Here is a 17,263-nt window from a genome sequence, read left to right as displayed (position 1 = left end):
CACATCTTCTTTATCCATTCATCTGTCGATGGACACTTAGGTTGCTTCCATGTCCTGGCTATTGTAAATAGTGCTGCAGTGAACATTGTGGTACATGACTCTTTTTGAATTATGGTTTTCTCAGGGTATATGCCCAGTAGTGGGATTGCTACAACCGGCACATATTTTTTAAATCCATTGCCATTACTTAAATTTTGGGGTTTTGTGTCTTGAGAGCATGGTTAAGGGTGATGCCGTTCTCCCTTATTCTGTATACAACTTTAAAGGAAGAAAAAAAACAAAACAAAACAGAAATACTGAACATTTGCATATATTTTGAAGTAAGAGCAACAAAAGTCCCATCTTTGGATGTAAATTTAACAGAATGGTTACCTTTTTTCCCTGTTACATTGAATATGGAAAAAAAGGTTCTGAAAGAAAGAGTAGTTAAGATTAAAACCATGTTTGGAACCTATTTTTGTAAATCAAAATATTTTAAGCTTTTGTTTCTCCTAGAGCACTCAGAATGAGTTTGTTTCTAAAATTTAGCATCTTATAAATCTTCCTTTCTCCTTTCCACAAGGTTAAACTTTTTTTGGATGTGACTAGTATTTCATCTTTATTATATTGTAGTGTTGCTTTAGTATTTCTGTAGCACCTGTGTTTTGAAAATATTAGGCTCAATTGAAAACAAAGAAGCTTTCTAGTGGAAGTAAAATATTAATTAGCTATATGATAAAAGTTTACTCATCCTCTCCACAACCAAAATATTTGCTTTAGTTTTATATACTTATTATAAAGGAGCTGAAAGAAATATAAGACGATTATAATTGCATTAGAAATGTAAAACTGGGCTTCCCTGGTGGCGCAGTGGTTAAGAATCCGCCCACCAATGCGAGGGACACAGGTTCAAGCCCTGGTCCGGGAAGATCCCACATGCCGCGGAGCAACTAAGCCCGTGCACCACAACTACTGAGCCTGCACTCTAGAGCCCGAGCGCCACAACTACCGAAGCCCGCGTGCCTAGAGCCTGTGCTCTGCAACAAGAGAAGCCACCACAATGAGAAGCCCGTGCACCGCAACGAAGAGTAGCCCCTGCTCGCCGCAACTAGAGAAAGCCCACGCGCAGCAATGGAGACCCGGTGCAGCCAAAAATAAATAAATAAAATAAATTAAAAAAAAAAAATGTAAAACTGAGGAGGCTACAGTGAATGCAGATTCAAGCAAGTTAGAAAACCAAATGCAGCTTGCACAGGAAGTCTTTGAGAACAAAAGTACTGTACTGAGTCAGAAAAGGTCAGAGATACTCCTCAAATAATTGAAATGTTCTGTGTATAAAAAATGAACACTTTTGATGTGGTTGTGTGACTCAGGAAGTGTAAACAAGTAACACAAAACACAGCCCCAAATTACAGAACTACAAAACAAATATAACTTTATTATGTCTTTCAAGTTAAAAGGAAAAATTGCCACTTCCAAAGGTTTTAAATGTAGGGTTGTGCTATTGACACTTTACATTGGTTGGCAATTCATAAAAGTTAAAATGATTCTGTTAAAAGCTGGGAGTGTGCTAACGAAGGGATCTAGTTACAAGAATTATTTCTTGCATTGGCTATAATGCAATTCGTGATATTTCACTGACATTTTGGTTTTTTTTTTTAAACTGTAGCTTTTATTTTTAACTTTTTTTTTTTTAAACTTCTCCAGCTTTATGGTTCCATAATGTAATATCTGAAGAGTTTGGAGTGGGAGTGAATGTCTTTTGGAAGCATCTTCCATCTGAATGCTATGATAAAACGGATACCTATGGAAACAAAGATCCTACAGCAGCATCAAGAGCTGCACAAATTTTGGACAGAGCCTTAAAAACCCTGGCTGAATTACCAGAGGAATACAGGGACTTCTATGCACGGCGAATGGTCTTGCACATTCAAGACAAAGCCTATAGCAAAAACTTTGAATAAATATTGAAGTGAATGCAGTGAGCATAAACTTTTAAATACAGTTCAACTCAAATATTGGAAACGTATAACAAGATGTAAATTATTTTTTTAAAGATTTATCCTTTGTTAAAATAGGAAACATAAATCAATCTCAGATTTACACATTAAATAAGTATGAAGGCATGTTTGTGTGGTTTCTACTTAATACAGATTGTTATGGTTGAAAAAGTGCTGCAGTGGGACAGCTCTTTAGCTTTCAGGTGCAAATAACTACAAATCCAACTTAAAATGACCTAAACAATAAGAAAATGTATTGAATCATTATACATGAAGTCTACTGATAGAAAGGGCTTCAGTATTTCTATTCCAGTGATTCAGAAGGGTCACCAGGAACCTTTGGGGTTTTTTTCCTCCCGTTTTCAACTGCAGCATTGGCATCATACTATTGCTGGCTACCCTCGTGGTCATGGGATGGTTGCCAATAGCAGTTGGGGCTGTGTGCATGTTCATTTATATGAAGTGGAGGCATCAGGGAGGATTCCAGGGGTCCTCTCTTAACATGCAAAAGCTTTCCCAGAATTTGCCGCCAGATGCTTGGGTATCATTGATCTAAAGTGGCTTAGACCTGTCCATCCCTGAGCCAGTCACTGGTAAAGGATATGGAATAACTTGGGTCAGTTGGGGCTACTGGAGCTGCAAGTAGAATCCGCTGCCCCTGAGACACATGAGGTATATATATGGGGGCAGAATGGATAATTTTTAGAATCAGAATCCAGATAAGGAAAAAACAACGAACAATATGTACTATGTTAATCTTTTGAGCTTTTTATAACATACAGATGCCTAGGCCCCATCTTTGTAGACTCTGATTCAGTATTTTTGGGGTTTGGCATAGGTATCTATTTAATAGAATTCATAGATTGTTTTGATGCATAATTAGGATTGAGAACAACTGGATTAGATGATAGTGATTTGGACTATTAGTTTTGTGATTTGTCCAAAGCAAATGTTTAATCTGATCCTGGTTTTCTTAGTACCCAGTAAAAGTTAGGCCTGCCCTTTTCAGTTTTTGAATGTCAGAAAATATTCAAATCAGTTTTAATTTATACCTATGGCTAAACTTTAACCTAATTCGTTTTCCCCAGTAGGTGTTTTCTGCCTATCCCCCTTTTTTAAAAATTTCTTTTAAGAATGAATACATGAGAGATCCCAATAACGTCATTGAAGACAGTCAGCAATTGTATGTGGATCTATGCCATTCTTTGTTTTGCACCTAGTAATTTTATTGCTAGTGTCATTGAAGAAAGACCATATATATTTACTGAATACAAATGTGCCCATCTAAAGCAATCTGAGTACATCGATTTAGTGCATTTTAATTGTGGAGAAAACTTTCTCTTTTAAAAATAATTCATCCACTCATACTGTGTTTGGAGTTGGATTAATTTCAGGTATAAAAAGCAAATTACAACAAATAAGAAAGGAAAAGTATATAAAAAATTGTTCTCAACTTCACAGGCATCTTTGGGAAGAGAGAATAAAGTTACTCAGGTCATCAAAAGTTAAGTCTGTCAAAAAAATTGTTTTATATCTAATTATTAGATTTTGATTTTTATTATTTTTTAGGTTAAACAAAGAACTTCTTTAATGATTTTCTTTGGGAAGAAAAAAAAAAAGCAAAACCCCTTTTAGTTGGAATAGTATTTAGAGTCAGCTCTTTAATAAACCCTTTTTTTTTTTAACCAGTAAGAGAATCAGTGCAAAATATGTATGTCCACAGTCATGTGGAAAACTAGGAAGTAAAGCTGAGATTACAATTTGCCTAACGAATATTCATTTTAATTCAGTTTATTTGGAAAGTAAACTGGACTTTAGGCAAGTTAATCTCTTAAGAAGCTTATTTTCCTCATCTTTAAAATAAAACTTGAACTTTATAGGATTGCTACAGAAATAAAGGAGATAGCTCAAGGGCAGGAACATAGTTGATGGCTGGTGCTAGCTTCCATTTAATATTCCTTTGCTGAGAGATTTGAGGTAGTTCCTATTGCAACATCAAATTATAATATCATCTACAATACTGATGAATCCTTTGGGAGGTTTTATTTATTTTGGGGGGGGGTTAAAATTCCTGGTCATAATTTTTGATGGTAGGGTCTTTTATGTTTTTTTTTTGGTTTTTTTGGCCACGCTGCTCGGCATGTCGGATCCTAGTTCCCTGACCAGGGCCTGAACCCATGCCCCCCCTGCATTGGAATCGCAGTCTTAACCACTGGACTGCCAGGGAAGTCCCCTAGGGTCTTTTATTTTAAATGCAAAGTATTTTAATCTTTTTTGCCTACCTGGCTGAGACCAAATGAGGTGTTTTTCATATATAAAATAGTACACAGCATGTTAGCTGCAACTTGTCAGGAATTCCAAATCTCAGAATTTTGTTGCTGAAAGGGATCTCAGAAATCATCCAGTCAATCCAGATTGCTTAAATGACTGTCTAGGCTGACATAGCTGGGTGATTGATAGAAATTTGAAATTATAGTTGTGGTGCCCAGATTAGTAACTCTCCATTCTTACCCTTAGTTGCAGCTCATCTCAGATACTCAGGGATACATTATATAGTTATTCTCTGGTTACAGTTCAGGGGCACAAAGGAATTTTTTTCCTCTGCCAGCAAAACAACTCACTATGCTGCTTGCTACACAGACAAGAGATACAAAGTAAGACTAATGAACAGGTAGACAGCAGAGTGTAATATAAAAATGGAATAGTATGCAGTCAAAGAATGAGACAGGTATATGTGTGTGCTGGCAAGGTATTTTCCCAAGGTAATTAAATGAGAAAAAGGTTTGAAACTATGAGTACAGTACGATGCCATTTGTGTAAAAGGTATGCTGTAAGTAAACATTTATTTGTATATGCATAGAATTATCTCTGCAAGGATACATGAGAAACCAGTGATAGTGACTGCCTCTGAGGTTAGACAAGTAGATGGGCAGACTGGAATTTGCAGTTATTATCTGTTTTTTTTTTTTTTTTTGCCCTGGTATATATTATTCTTTTAAAATAAATTATAAAAATACACGTGAAGATTGTAATTATTTTCTTCTCACAAACATTAACAGTATTTGTCTTGGTACATAATTACATCTGAATTCTATTTATTCAGTAATTTCAAACTTGTCACTTCGATATCAAAACAAGGGAAACAAGGTCAACATGGCTTATTTCCTTTCTATCCTTTTGAACAGCAGCTATGTGAACATTTGGAAAGAACCTTAGTAATGAGGCTTTTCTTACCCATCTAATGTTGTCAACAGACATCAAAGCTTAATCTAAGAAGTTGACCCCCTGCCCCAAAAATGCAGGAAGCAGGAATGCACTTCTGGATGGAGTTGGAACTGTGCTGCTGTGACTCCTTCCCCCAGTGCTAAAAAACAGATATAGTCAGGAGGAACTAACATAGATTGGTAGTCACCCACATTTCTCTGGTGTTACCTTACAGTCTTTTTTCAAGCATACAGGCCATGGGTGTTTGGGTGTCTTAAATACACCTAAGTTATATTGTATTTTTTCAAGTTCCATTAAATAGGATACTAAAATGACCATCCTAAGTGACTCTGCCTGTCTCTACGATTAAGAGCTGCTTGGCCTCTCTGCCTTTGTAAAGAGCAACCTGAATTCACAGATGTCTATCTACATGAATATCTTATCCTCTAAAGCATGTTTCTCTTAAAAGCCCTTAAATGAAGTGTAACAGAATAGCTCTTTTAAGAATAATACCTTTTGTTTCATATTTTTCCTCTTAAGCCTTAGTCTATTACACATTTCCATCCTCACATGCTGGAACTGTTTTGTCTGTACTGTATCCTCAGTGCCTAGACCTTCTTTGCCCTTGGTGGGGCTTACATATTGCATGAATGAAATGAAAAACAGATCACACCATATTCTAACCAAGTCTCTTGACGACAGCTAAAGGAATACAGGTGATTAGTGTAGAAAAGGAAGAACTTACTTATTTTTGAGAGATTTTGTTGTCTAGGAAATCCAACAGAAGGAAATGATGCTATTTTCTGTGGAGCAATTTAAAGGAAAGAAGAGATGTATTTTTATAGGAAAGGTTCAAAGTTGCCTGTATGAAAAAACATGGAGGTTAATGAAAACACACACAAACCCAAACTGGCAGAGTGGAGAGAAATTGCTTCCTTCCAAACAACGATCTAAAGTGTTAACAAATATAGTAACAAACAGCACATCCAAACAGACTTCTGTGGATTAAATTTAATACAACTGTACATTCATGCTGTGGTTGACTACTTTTCTCAGTTGACTCTTTCATGACACAAACACAAAGGCACAATCCAAAGGATACACTAACATTTATAATAGTTTTAAACAAATGTGGAGAAAGAACAAATTTTAAGTATTAAACAAATATTTGAATATGGATCAACTTGAATATATTTTCATTAAAGAAAATATTTTTAGTTTTCAACACTGTCTCATTTTGATGCAATGGCAATTCCAGGTGTCCCAGAGAGTTATTCTTAATATCCATTCAACATATAATAATTACAATTAAGCATTTACATGACTGGATAGCTACAAGGACCATATTTTAAACATCTCAGATTTTTAAATGAATCTTTCTGCTAAAAGTCATACGTTTTCCATTTTAGTTAATCCTGTAGAAATAAATGCCTTTCCTTCCCTCATTAAAGTACTCAGTAACTTAGCTATGTTACATTAGATACACATAAATTTAACCAAGGATTATTAAACGTATTGAAAGAAGCCTTCCAATCAATAATGGTACTTTAAGACAAGGTAATAAGTCAAATGTTAGAATCAGGCTGACTTGTTTCCTTGTTGGGAATTTTGGGTCTCAAAAGAAAGAGCAGATATTTAAAAGAAACCAAAGCAATATAAAACTACTGTACTTCATCCTTAAAAAAAAAAAAACATTGAAAAATACTATTCTGAAGTTCATAGAATCTAAGCATCTGGTAAGTAAAAATCCTTTCTTATAAGTCTCTGAATATTTGGAATATATTTATAGAGTCATTAAAATATAATTCTGGGACGAAACCAAGCAATTAACATTTTAACTATTGTTTTATATATTTAGACCCTCTGGGTTATTGATATTAAGCTTCAGTCTGTTTTTTTTTTTTCAGTCTGAAAGCAGCATGTTACTTCCCTGCTTAATTATTTCATGACCTGCAAAAGCTAATTACTAATAAACAATTTTTAAAAAGACCACTAACCTTTTATTGTAATCTTTCAATGTTAGTTGACATTCATTAGATCTTGGTTTCTCAAAATGTATTTATCTAGGTCAAGAAAAATGGGCAAAAGGAAACCTCACCCAAATCATGGAGCAGAGTGTTAAGCAAATTCAGTCTCTGAGCCAAAATTAAGTCATTTGTGTCTTCAAACTTTCTCTTTCAACTTTTCATATAGCAATATAATTTTACATTTTGGCCAAGGGGAGATGCTTTCTTTGGGCAGACAAAATCATGCTTCAGGAGAAATAGTGACTTAGTTCTATAAAATCTGTCTCCTTTTCAATAGGGCACTACCAAATAGAGTATTATATTTTACCTAAGTTGCTCTCTTTCAAAAGATGATAGGATGAAACAATTTAAAATCTGTAGTATATTTTTACCCAGTATACATAATTATGTTCAATCTGAAACAATTTTCCAAAAGAACTGGTTTTTTGCCAAAATGCAAGAAACTCCAAAATGTCTTATCCAAAAGTTGTCAATTAAAAATTAAGCCACAGTGCTTAAGTATAGTATTTTTAAAAACTAACTTTACACTACTGCACATTCTTAGATATGTGGAAACAAATACATTTTGACTCTTAAGAAAAAACACTTGATGGCACACTGAAGAATGACACCATAAGTTTATAAACATAAGAGGCAGGGTATTATTGCAAGTTGATGGAAAACATCAGTGTGCCTTCGCTTTGTCTGAAGAGAAACAGTGTTTCCACTCAAAAGTTTTCAGTGCCAAAATACCTAATTACCCTTAAAGTATCTCACCAAAATTGGTTTTAAACATTACTCAGAAAATAAACTATTTCCAACAATAACAATCTTAATTGCCTTTTATAAGGACTATAACTTTCATTCTTAAGGGTCTTGCATCTCCCTGTAGGATTATCACAAACCACCTTTGGGATTTCAAATAAACTAATTCTAACCCAGTCCCAATTAAAAACTATCCACATCCACAAGCAAGGAACACTACTGCACATTACACTCATAGTTTAGGAATGTGTGCTTCCTTCCCCCCCACCCCCCACCAAAAAAAACCTGACAATGCATCTATGAATTACGTCTCATTATCTGAATGTATAGCACAAAGTGCTTCTGCTCTTCTGCATTAATAATACTGCAGTCTCAAAATACTTCATGAACCCTGAAGTGATTCTCTATGGAAGGAGCTTCGTTTGCAAAATGAATTTGGCTAGTCACCTGCATACCAAAATCTCCAAGTATCTGAACAAATTTCTTGTGCTCCTTTCCAATCCAAGATCTCATTGGATCATGTACTTGGTAAGGTGTTACATGGGTGTGAACAATAATCCCTGTTTGTGCAAATTCTTTCAAGACTTCTGGATAAGTAATCCAAGTATTGCTTCCCCCAGAATGACCACCATCCAGCCAGTACATTGTTTTTATGCTTTTGATAAAAGCATCAATGTTCTTGTCTTTCTTGGCTTCTTTCAATTCAAAAACCAACTGATTCAAAACAACACAACCTTTACTGAATCCAATCAAAGTAAAAGAAGCACCATTTAGTGATGGTGGATAAAAACGCATGGCAGACTCATCAAATTTTTCACAGGTCCTCTCTTTTTCTCCCCGGCAACCGTTAGTAGTATGAGAAGAACTGGATCTACAATTAGATGCTTTGGTGTCCTTATTCAAATCTTTCACATTCTTCTTTGGTAGCAAACTCTTCTGACTTAAGTTAAAAGCATTAACTAATAACATATAAAGGTGCTTAAAAGCTCCAAAGTCAGTATTGTGTTCTGGAGCACCAAACATATTGCTTTTCACAAAATTGTCATAGCAGCTGAATTTGTGCAAATGCATTCGGGAACACTTTATCACCCAAATATAACTATTGGGGAACCGGTGGGCTAAAATGGTGGCAACATTTTCTAGACTCCAGTTTTCCCACTGATAATTCTCAGGATGACGAGTCATAATTTCATGGTAATTCTGAAAGGTAAGAAAGATAAAACAAATATTAAATACACAGTTATGTAAAATTATTTCCACAAAATTAGTTTCCCATTTTTATTGGGGAGGAAGTATATAATGACCTATGGTTAATGTACTAGAAATGAAAACTATAAATCTATTACCTTCTGGTTGTAAGATTTTAAACAAATCACTTCTTCAGTTTAAGCCTCAAATCCATCAAACACAGGGTTATAAGATAAAGCTAAATAAATAGCACAGTAGAAATTTTAAAAATAAAACACTTTAGAACGATTATAGATTTTTAAATGGATTTTATTTAGTATACACATGATCTATTATTCCTAACACATTAACTGAAAATGAAAATTTGGTTTCTTAGATTTTTTGACCAACACAGAATTTTAAAATATTTTCCTATTAAAGCTGCTATCCTGAACTTCTCCCTCTTTGGATTACTCTAGCAACCTGAATGCTATGTTTAATTTCAATTTTAGTATTACAAAGCTGCAGTGAACATTACAGAAAAATCTTCGTGTACATCTGTGATTACATCCTTAAAAATAAATTCCCAGATGTGGAAAAACTAGGTCAAAGAATATTCATAATTTAAGGTTGACTATATAGACTACAATACTGTCTTCCAGAGAAGTATGTATAATTTTTCTTTTATCTTTGTTAAATTTCATCGGCACAGGATAACTTATTCTAATTTGAATTTATTAAAAATTTAAATGAAGTTGAAAGTTTGTTCATATATTTATTAGACATCTGTATTTCTACTTGTGCCTGTTCATATCTTTTGCCTTTTTTCATTTGGCTTATTTATAAGTATTCTATATATATTAATAACTTTTTGTTTATGTTCTAGGACGTGCATGTAAGTTTTGTTTTCCTTTCAATTTTTATTCATAATATCCTTAAAAAAGGGAAATTCATTCAAATTTATTTCATTTAGTCTATAAAATTTATTGGATACCTACTGAACAGTCATGGATCAGAACAGATGAAACCCCTGCCCACACAGAGTGCACATTCTAGTACAGAGATACATAATAAACAACTCCATGAGTTAATAGAGCAGCACCCTCCAACAGAAATATAACATGAGCCACATGTACAATTTTCTAGCAGCTACATTAAAAAAAAAGTAGAAAGTTAACAGGTGAAATTTTTTTTTTTTTTTTTTGGCCGCGCCCTGTGGCATGCAGGATCTTAGTTCTCTGACCAGGGATTGAACACATGCCCCCTGTAGTGGAAGCATGGAGTCTTAACCACTGGACCGCCAGGGAAGTCCCAAAATTATTTTTAATAATACATTTTATTAAGCCCAATACATACAATATATTATCATTTCAACATGTAACCAACATAAAAAATACTGAGATTATTACATTTCTTTTTCTTTCTAAGTTTTTGAAATCTAGTGTATATTTTACACTTACAACACATCTCAATTTGGGTGCTAAATTTTCATCGGAAATACTTGATCTGAATTTAGATTTCATAAGATTTACAGTTGCAAAAGTAGATTCACATACCCAAGTTGCTCAAATACACTTCAAAGTTTTCCAGGAACTGAACTGAGTATCAGTTTTTAGATTTAAATTTAAAGTTAAATACAATTTAAAATTTAGTTCTTTGATTACACTAAATTTCAAGTGGTCAATAGCTACAAGTAGGTAGTGGCTAGACAGCACAAGACATTATATGGTGATAAGTGCGATGGATAACAAAGCAAGGGAAAAGGAGCGCAAAGTTTTGGAGTGGGTGGAAGATTATTATTTAAACACAGGGTAGTCTCCAATAAGGCAAGAGTTGAGAAGGGCCTGAAGGAGCTGAGGGATTGAGTCATGATTATTTCAGTCATAAGGAACTGCAAAAGGACCTGAAGTGGAGCCATCGTTGGTATAACCAAGATACACCAGTGAGACCAGTGTACCTCCAGTGAAGTGAAGAAGGAGCAAAAGTGACCACCAAGAGGGTCACCGAGACTGCTGGTGAAGGGGTAAGTGCTGATCATGCCTTGTCAGATACCCTGAGGACTCTGGCCTTTGCTCCCATAGGGTGTGGAGTAGATGGCTGACATAATCTGTTTGGAAGGATTACTCTGACTCCTGTGTGCAAAGGGGCAACAGTTTGAAGCAGGGAGACCAGTAGGAGGCTACTTAAGTATAACCCCAATGAGAGAAGGTGGCTCGAACCACAGTGGTAGTAGAAGCAAAGGTGGTAATAAGAACTGGTCAGATTCTGTATATATTTTGAAGGTAGAGTCAACAGCATTTGCTAATTGACTGGGTATAGGGTGTGAGAGAAGAGAAATAGAATTGTAATTTTTCCTTATTTCTAACAATCATATACCAAACATTTTTAAATGCACCTTTATTTTGACCTAGTAATTCTACTTCTAGGAATTTATCTCAGGGATATACTTGCACACATGCATAAATAAATCTGTCTAAGGACATTTATTCCTGCTTCAGAAGAATGAGGCAGTTCTATGAGTACTCATACGGGTTGTAAAATAAGGGCTAAAAAAACACCTGAATGCTGAGCTATCATTTGTATTTAAAAAAAAAAAGTTTGCATCAGCATAGAATGTCTCTGGAAGGACATATAAAGCAGTAACAGTGGTTAGCCTTAGGGAAGGGAAATCGGAGACTGCCTCCAGTCATCCAAAGGGATGAAAAGGAGACTTATTTTTCAATGTACAACCTTAAATAAAATGAATTTTTAGCAATATACACATTTTTCTATTAAAAAAATTAAGACTAATAAAAGTAACACTACAAAAATTTAGTCTACATGCAAAGGTATAAGGAAGATATAAAAACCACCAATCCATAAAACCACCATTAGAAATAATCACTATTAAAATTTTGGTGTCTAGTATTCCAGTGTTCTTTAGTATACATACACATATACAAGTATGTATGTAAGAGAGCGTTCTTTATTTCTTCCCTCAGCAAGATTATACACACAGTTTTCACTTAAAAATGTTACAGGCATGATTCCTTATCAATAAGTATAGATTTGTATAATTTTTAGACTTCCCATCAAAAAGATTAATACCAATTGATACTTCCACTGGAAGTATACAAGAGTGCTTATTTTCTCACATCCTTACCCACACTGGCTATTAGCATTAATTAAAAAAAAAATCTTTGCTACTAAGATAAAATGATATCTTACTTTTAATTTGCATATTTTTATTCCTAATCAGGTTGAACATTTTTCTATGTTTATTGGCAATTTTCATTTGTTAATTCTCTATTCATATCCTTTGATAACTTTCCCAACAGGATGCTCAAGTCCTTCTTAAGTTTTTACCTCATTAATATTAAGTTTGTCAAATATGTTAAAAAAAAATCTATTCCCAGAAGGCCATCATTTAATTTTTTATGGATTCTGCTACTGCCTTCTGCACATCCAGATTTGTGAGATATAAAATTATCATAGGAGCTTAGATCTGAAAGGGCTCATCTAAATCCCTTTTTTTTTTTTTTTGATAAATATCTTTTTTATTTCAGTGAGACAGCAAATTTGGGCCCTTTCCCTCGTCCCTACCTATAAGAAATCTACACTCTTTTTCTGCACAGAACCCTTTTGTCCAAAAAATGAAAGAATTGGCAATTCAGGCACCAATGTAAAGAATAGAGGGATGAACGTGAAAGGAACTACCCCCACATGCAGAGGTGGGCATGCGCGCACACACATGGGCATCGTCAGAAAGGGAAGGAACAAATTTCCAACACAAATTGAAAGGTGGAAATATTCTTGCCTATTGAACTTTGACTTCCATTTCTTCATATATTCATCAGTGGGCATTTGGGGGTCACTAAGCACAGTTCACAGTCCCTCAAGAACACAGTCCAGTAGGAGAGACAGAGATAAATAATTACAAGGCAATATGATTACTGCTGTAAAGCAGGGATATGTGAAGAACTGTGAGGGGACATAGGGAAAGGGAGACTTAAGCTATGTTTTGCGACATCAGGGAAGGCTCCACAAATACATGAACTCAGTTTTGTAGTATTAGTAGAAATTCCAGAATTATGCAGTAGAATTCCTATTATGTCTGAAGTAGGAACATTAGTCAGGTCTTCATAAAGACACCCAAATATTAGTTGGGATGAACAGAGCCAACACTGAATTATTCTATGGATTCCTAAATAGTTAGATATAAGTGCCAAATACAAAAGAAAGCACAAATATCTAAATCGTTTTTATAGCTAAGGAAACTGAGCTCCTACAAACTATACAGTTATTTATATTATATAGTTATTTAATGAGCTAAAATGAACAAGATTTTATGACTCTCTTTAGTCTCTACCACATAGGAGGTGGTAAACCTAAAAACTTGGTATTTTCTTTGATTAACCTGAGGTTACATGATCAGAGGAGGAAAATGCTCATACTAAGTAAATGTGTGTATGTACTAAAATGTAAAAATAAGATTGTTACTCTTGTGTCTAAGAAGTCCAGATCTAAGAACAATGGATAAGTACTCCTATATTCTAGAAAGAGACACCAGACATCCCCATAGGACTTGCTAACAGGTAGTCAAAACCAGTTCTGCAACCCAGGCTACTATACAAGGCCAATCTACAGAAGAGGTGGAAGAACATGGGAAGAAAGGGTTTTCTTTTGAGAGAGTTTTCATCCCAGCTGGGAATGCAATGCACTTACTCTCCCTGAAGGGGTTAAACGGTAGGAAGCATGCTTCCTCATCCCCAGTGAGGCAGGTGGCAAGAGAATCTCCTGGAGAGATTAAGGGGTAGTTACTCCACAGGTAGATGCTTGCTGACCTGCAAAAACATAAAGGCCCATCCCACACTGCTACTGAAGTACTGGTACAAAGGATTTTTAGGAAAACTTGACATGTGTCTCCATGATAAAGACTTAAGTTAGGTGGACTATTGTTATAGCAGAGTGAGCAGAGCTATATAGGGTACGAGCTGTACCTCCATAAAAAATGGGTCAAGGGGGCATCTTCACTGAGCATAAAGTGGACATCTCACGTAAGCAAGCTAAAAGGACCATAACAGGAACAGCCTAAGAAGGCTGCTCGACATCTCGACATAGCACACGAAGCCCCAGGGTACATGGTCAGATGTGAAATAGTAGTTTGTGTGTGTGTGTGTGTGTGTGTGTGTGTGTGTGCGCGCGTGTGCGTGCGTGCGCCCATGGTTCTTGGCACAGAGCTCCTAAAACCCTTGGAATTTCATGGGTGATAGGGGTTGGTCACCAGAAAGACCAAGACATGATGAGAAGTCTGGAACTTTCAACCCCACTCCCCATTCTTCAGAGAGGGACTAGAAATAAAGTTAATGACTGATCATACCTATGCAATGAAGCCTCCATAAAAATCCCCAAAGTACAAGTCTGGATAGCTTCCAGGTTGGTGAACACAAGGAGGTGCTAGGAAAGTGGTGCACTAAGAGAGAGCATGGAAGCTCTGCACCTCTTCCCACATACCTTGCCCTCTGCATCTCTTCCATATGGATGTTAACCTGTATCCTTTTTTTTTAAAATAAATTTATTTCATTTATTTATTTTTGGCTGCGTTGGGTCTTTTGTTGCTGCGCGTGGGCTTTCTCTAGTTGCAGCGAGTGGGGGCTACTCTTCATTGCAGTGCACATGCTTCTCATTGCAGTGGCTTCTCTTGTTGCGGAGCACGGGCTCTAGGTGCGCGGGCTTCAGTAGTTGTGGCATGTGGGCTCAGTAGTTGTGGCTCGCGGGCTCTAGAGTGCAGGCTCAGTAGTTGTGGCGCATGGGCTTAGTTGCTCCGTGGCATGTGGGATCTTCCCGGATCAGGGCTCGAACCCATGTCCCCTGCACTGGCAGACGGATTCTTAACCACTGTGCCACCAGGGAAGCCCCACCTGCATCCTTTATCATATCCTTTCATAATAAATGGGTAAACAGTACGTAAACTGTTTTCCAAAGTTCTGTGAGCCATTCTAGCATACGAACTGAACCCAAGGAGGGGGATCGTGCAAACCCCAATCTATAGCTGTTCAGTCAGCAGTACAGGTGATAAACTGGGACTTGGCAACTGGCATCTGAAGTGGGGAAGGGAAAAGACTTGTGGGACTGAGCCCTTAACGTGTGGAATCTGACACCAACTCCAGGTAGATAGTATCAGAATTGAATTGAATTATAGGACACCCAGCTGGTGTTGCAGAGAATTGCTTGGTGTGGGGGGAAATACCCACACATCTGTTGTCAGAAATATTCTGAGTGTGGTAATAGTGTGAAAAGCAAAGGAGAGTCACACAGGAGAAGTGAGTCTTTTCCTACTCACCAGGACATATACTTAGGGCGTGGTCATCTATATATCCTAGTGTTTAGGAAAGCAAAAGTTTTTAAAAGCTAAACTTGGAAATGACCCAAATGTTCATGAACTGCTGAATGGGTAAACAAATTGTATGTCCATACACAGAAAACTACTTGGCATTAAAAAAAAAATAAACTCATGACAGAGACAACAGAAAGAATGAATTTCAAAAGCATTAGGCTAAGTGAAAGAAGCCAGACACAAGACTACATACTACATGATTCCTAACTAATGAAAATCTAGAAAAGGCAAAACTATACTGAAAAGAAAGCAGATTAGTGGTTGCCTGTGGCTGAGAAAAGAGATTGACTAAAGTAGGGAACAGGGGTACTTTTTAGGGTGACGAAGATGTTGTATTACATGATTATTGTGATGGTTACATAACTGTATTTGTTGAAATTCATCAAATTGTAAACTTACACTTAAAAATAGAAATACCTACAATTCTGTATCCTTAGGATTTAAAAAGCAAGAAACTCAAGAAAATTGGACAGTACCTACTTAAAAAAATTCTGATCCCCCTCCAAAATCATTACTGATAAGAAAAACATCAAGAGGTACCTAAAGAAAAGTGAATTACTACGGCCTCAGCTTTCCTGTAATTCAAAGGATAAAAGGGCAAGCACAGAATAAAAAAGGACATACAATAAAAGATGACTGCAAGAAGAACATCAAAAAAGTAATGGTAATTAGCATTTAAAATTACACTGTCAACCAGATCCAATTAACATCAAATAATGAATCTGTGTTAACATGAGGCAAAACTTCTAATGGTATCCTACAAAGTTCTGTTTGGCCCTATTCTGTTCAATATTTATCCAAATTAAAAATAAAGATATAGAAAGAATGCTTATTTAATATATATATGCTATAAATGAAAATAAAGGTTCTAAAAGGATCAATACACTAAAAGATGAGCTGTATCTCACAGGGTAAATTTCTTAAGAATAGACATTAGGCTCAAAAGAATCAAGTGCAAACAGAAGGAAATCTGAGACTAAAAGCCCTTCATATAATAATAGCCAAGTAGCACTTAATACATTGTTCAAAAGAACTTACACACGTTTATTCATTCAACAAGCTATCTAGTGAACACCTACTTCATGCCACTCACTAAGCTTCGCAGATATAACAGTGAAGAAAACAGACGTAAAGCGTGCATCATACTAGTGGAAGACAGACAAAATCCAAAATGAATAACTAATATAGTAAATGAAATGGATAAAAATAAATTATCCTAATTATTTATTAGGAGAAAAGTTGACAGGGATCCTGTGCACATGTATGATTATTAAATAGGATGGTCATCAAAGGCCTCACTGTGAAGGCAACTTTTGAGCAAAGACTTGAAATAGGTGAACTAATGAATCCTTACAAACATCTGCAGGAAGACTGTTCCAGGCAGTACCTGCAAAACTTGAGGTCTAGTGTGTCTATCATGAGCAATGAAGAAGGCTGGTGTGGCTGGAGCCTTCTATGGAGAGTAAAACAGATAAAGGAAACAGTCAAAAAAGCAGCAGGGTGGGAATTCCCTGGCGGTCCAATGGTGAGGACTCTGAGCTTCCACTGCAGGGGAAACAGGCTCAATCCCTGGTCAGGGAACAAAGATCCTGCGTGCCAAGCAGTGTGGCCAAAAAAGAGAAAAAAAGAAAAGAAAAGCTACAGGGTGGGAAAGGTAAATAGATTGTAGCGCCTTGCATTCCATAAAGAGGACTCTGGCTTTTACTCTGGGTGTCACGGGAAGCTGCTGGTGTGTTGAGCAGAGGTGTGGTATGATTTGACTTAGG

The 17,263-nt window shown here is 36.0% G+C and overlaps 2 protein-coding genes across 3 annotated transcripts in view; one reads left to right on the top strand and one right to left on the bottom strand.

The window, feature by feature from the left end:
• Nucleotides 1-3,341, top strand: part of TYW5 (tRNA-yW synthesizing protein 5) — a 19,040-nt gene extending 15,699 nt beyond the window's left edge. For both annotated transcript variants that reach the window (XM_007126116.4, XM_007126115.4), the window contains one exon: nt 1,687-3,341. In XM_007126116.4, coding sequence (XP_007126178.1) covers nt 1,687-1,943 — 257 coding nt within the window. In that variant the 3' untranslated portion in view covers nt 1,944-3,341. The remainder of the gene's footprint in view (nt 1-1,686) is intronic.
• A 1,473-nt stretch (nt 3,342-4,814) lies between these two features.
• Nucleotides 4,815-17,263, bottom strand: part of C2H2orf69 (chromosome 2 C2orf69 homolog) — a 15,525-nt gene continuing 3,076 nt past the window's right edge. Inside the window, exon 2 of the mRNA XM_007126112.4 lies at nt 4,815-9,154. Coding sequence (XP_007126174.1) covers nt 8,327-9,154 — 828 coding nt within the window. The 3' untranslated portion in view covers nt 4,815-8,326. The remainder of the gene's footprint in view (nt 9,155-17,263) is intronic.

Source organism: Physeter macrocephalus, chromosome 2 (assembly GCF_002837175.3).
Source record: "Physeter macrocephalus isolate SW-GA chromosome 2, ASM283717v5, whole genome shotgun sequence".
NCBI classification, from domain to species: domain Eukaryota; kingdom Metazoa; phylum Chordata; class Mammalia; order Artiodactyla; family Physeteridae; genus Physeter; species Physeter macrocephalus.
The sequence above is the reverse complement of the archived record's forward strand: the minus strand, read 5'-3'. Positions and strand labels throughout refer to the sequence as shown.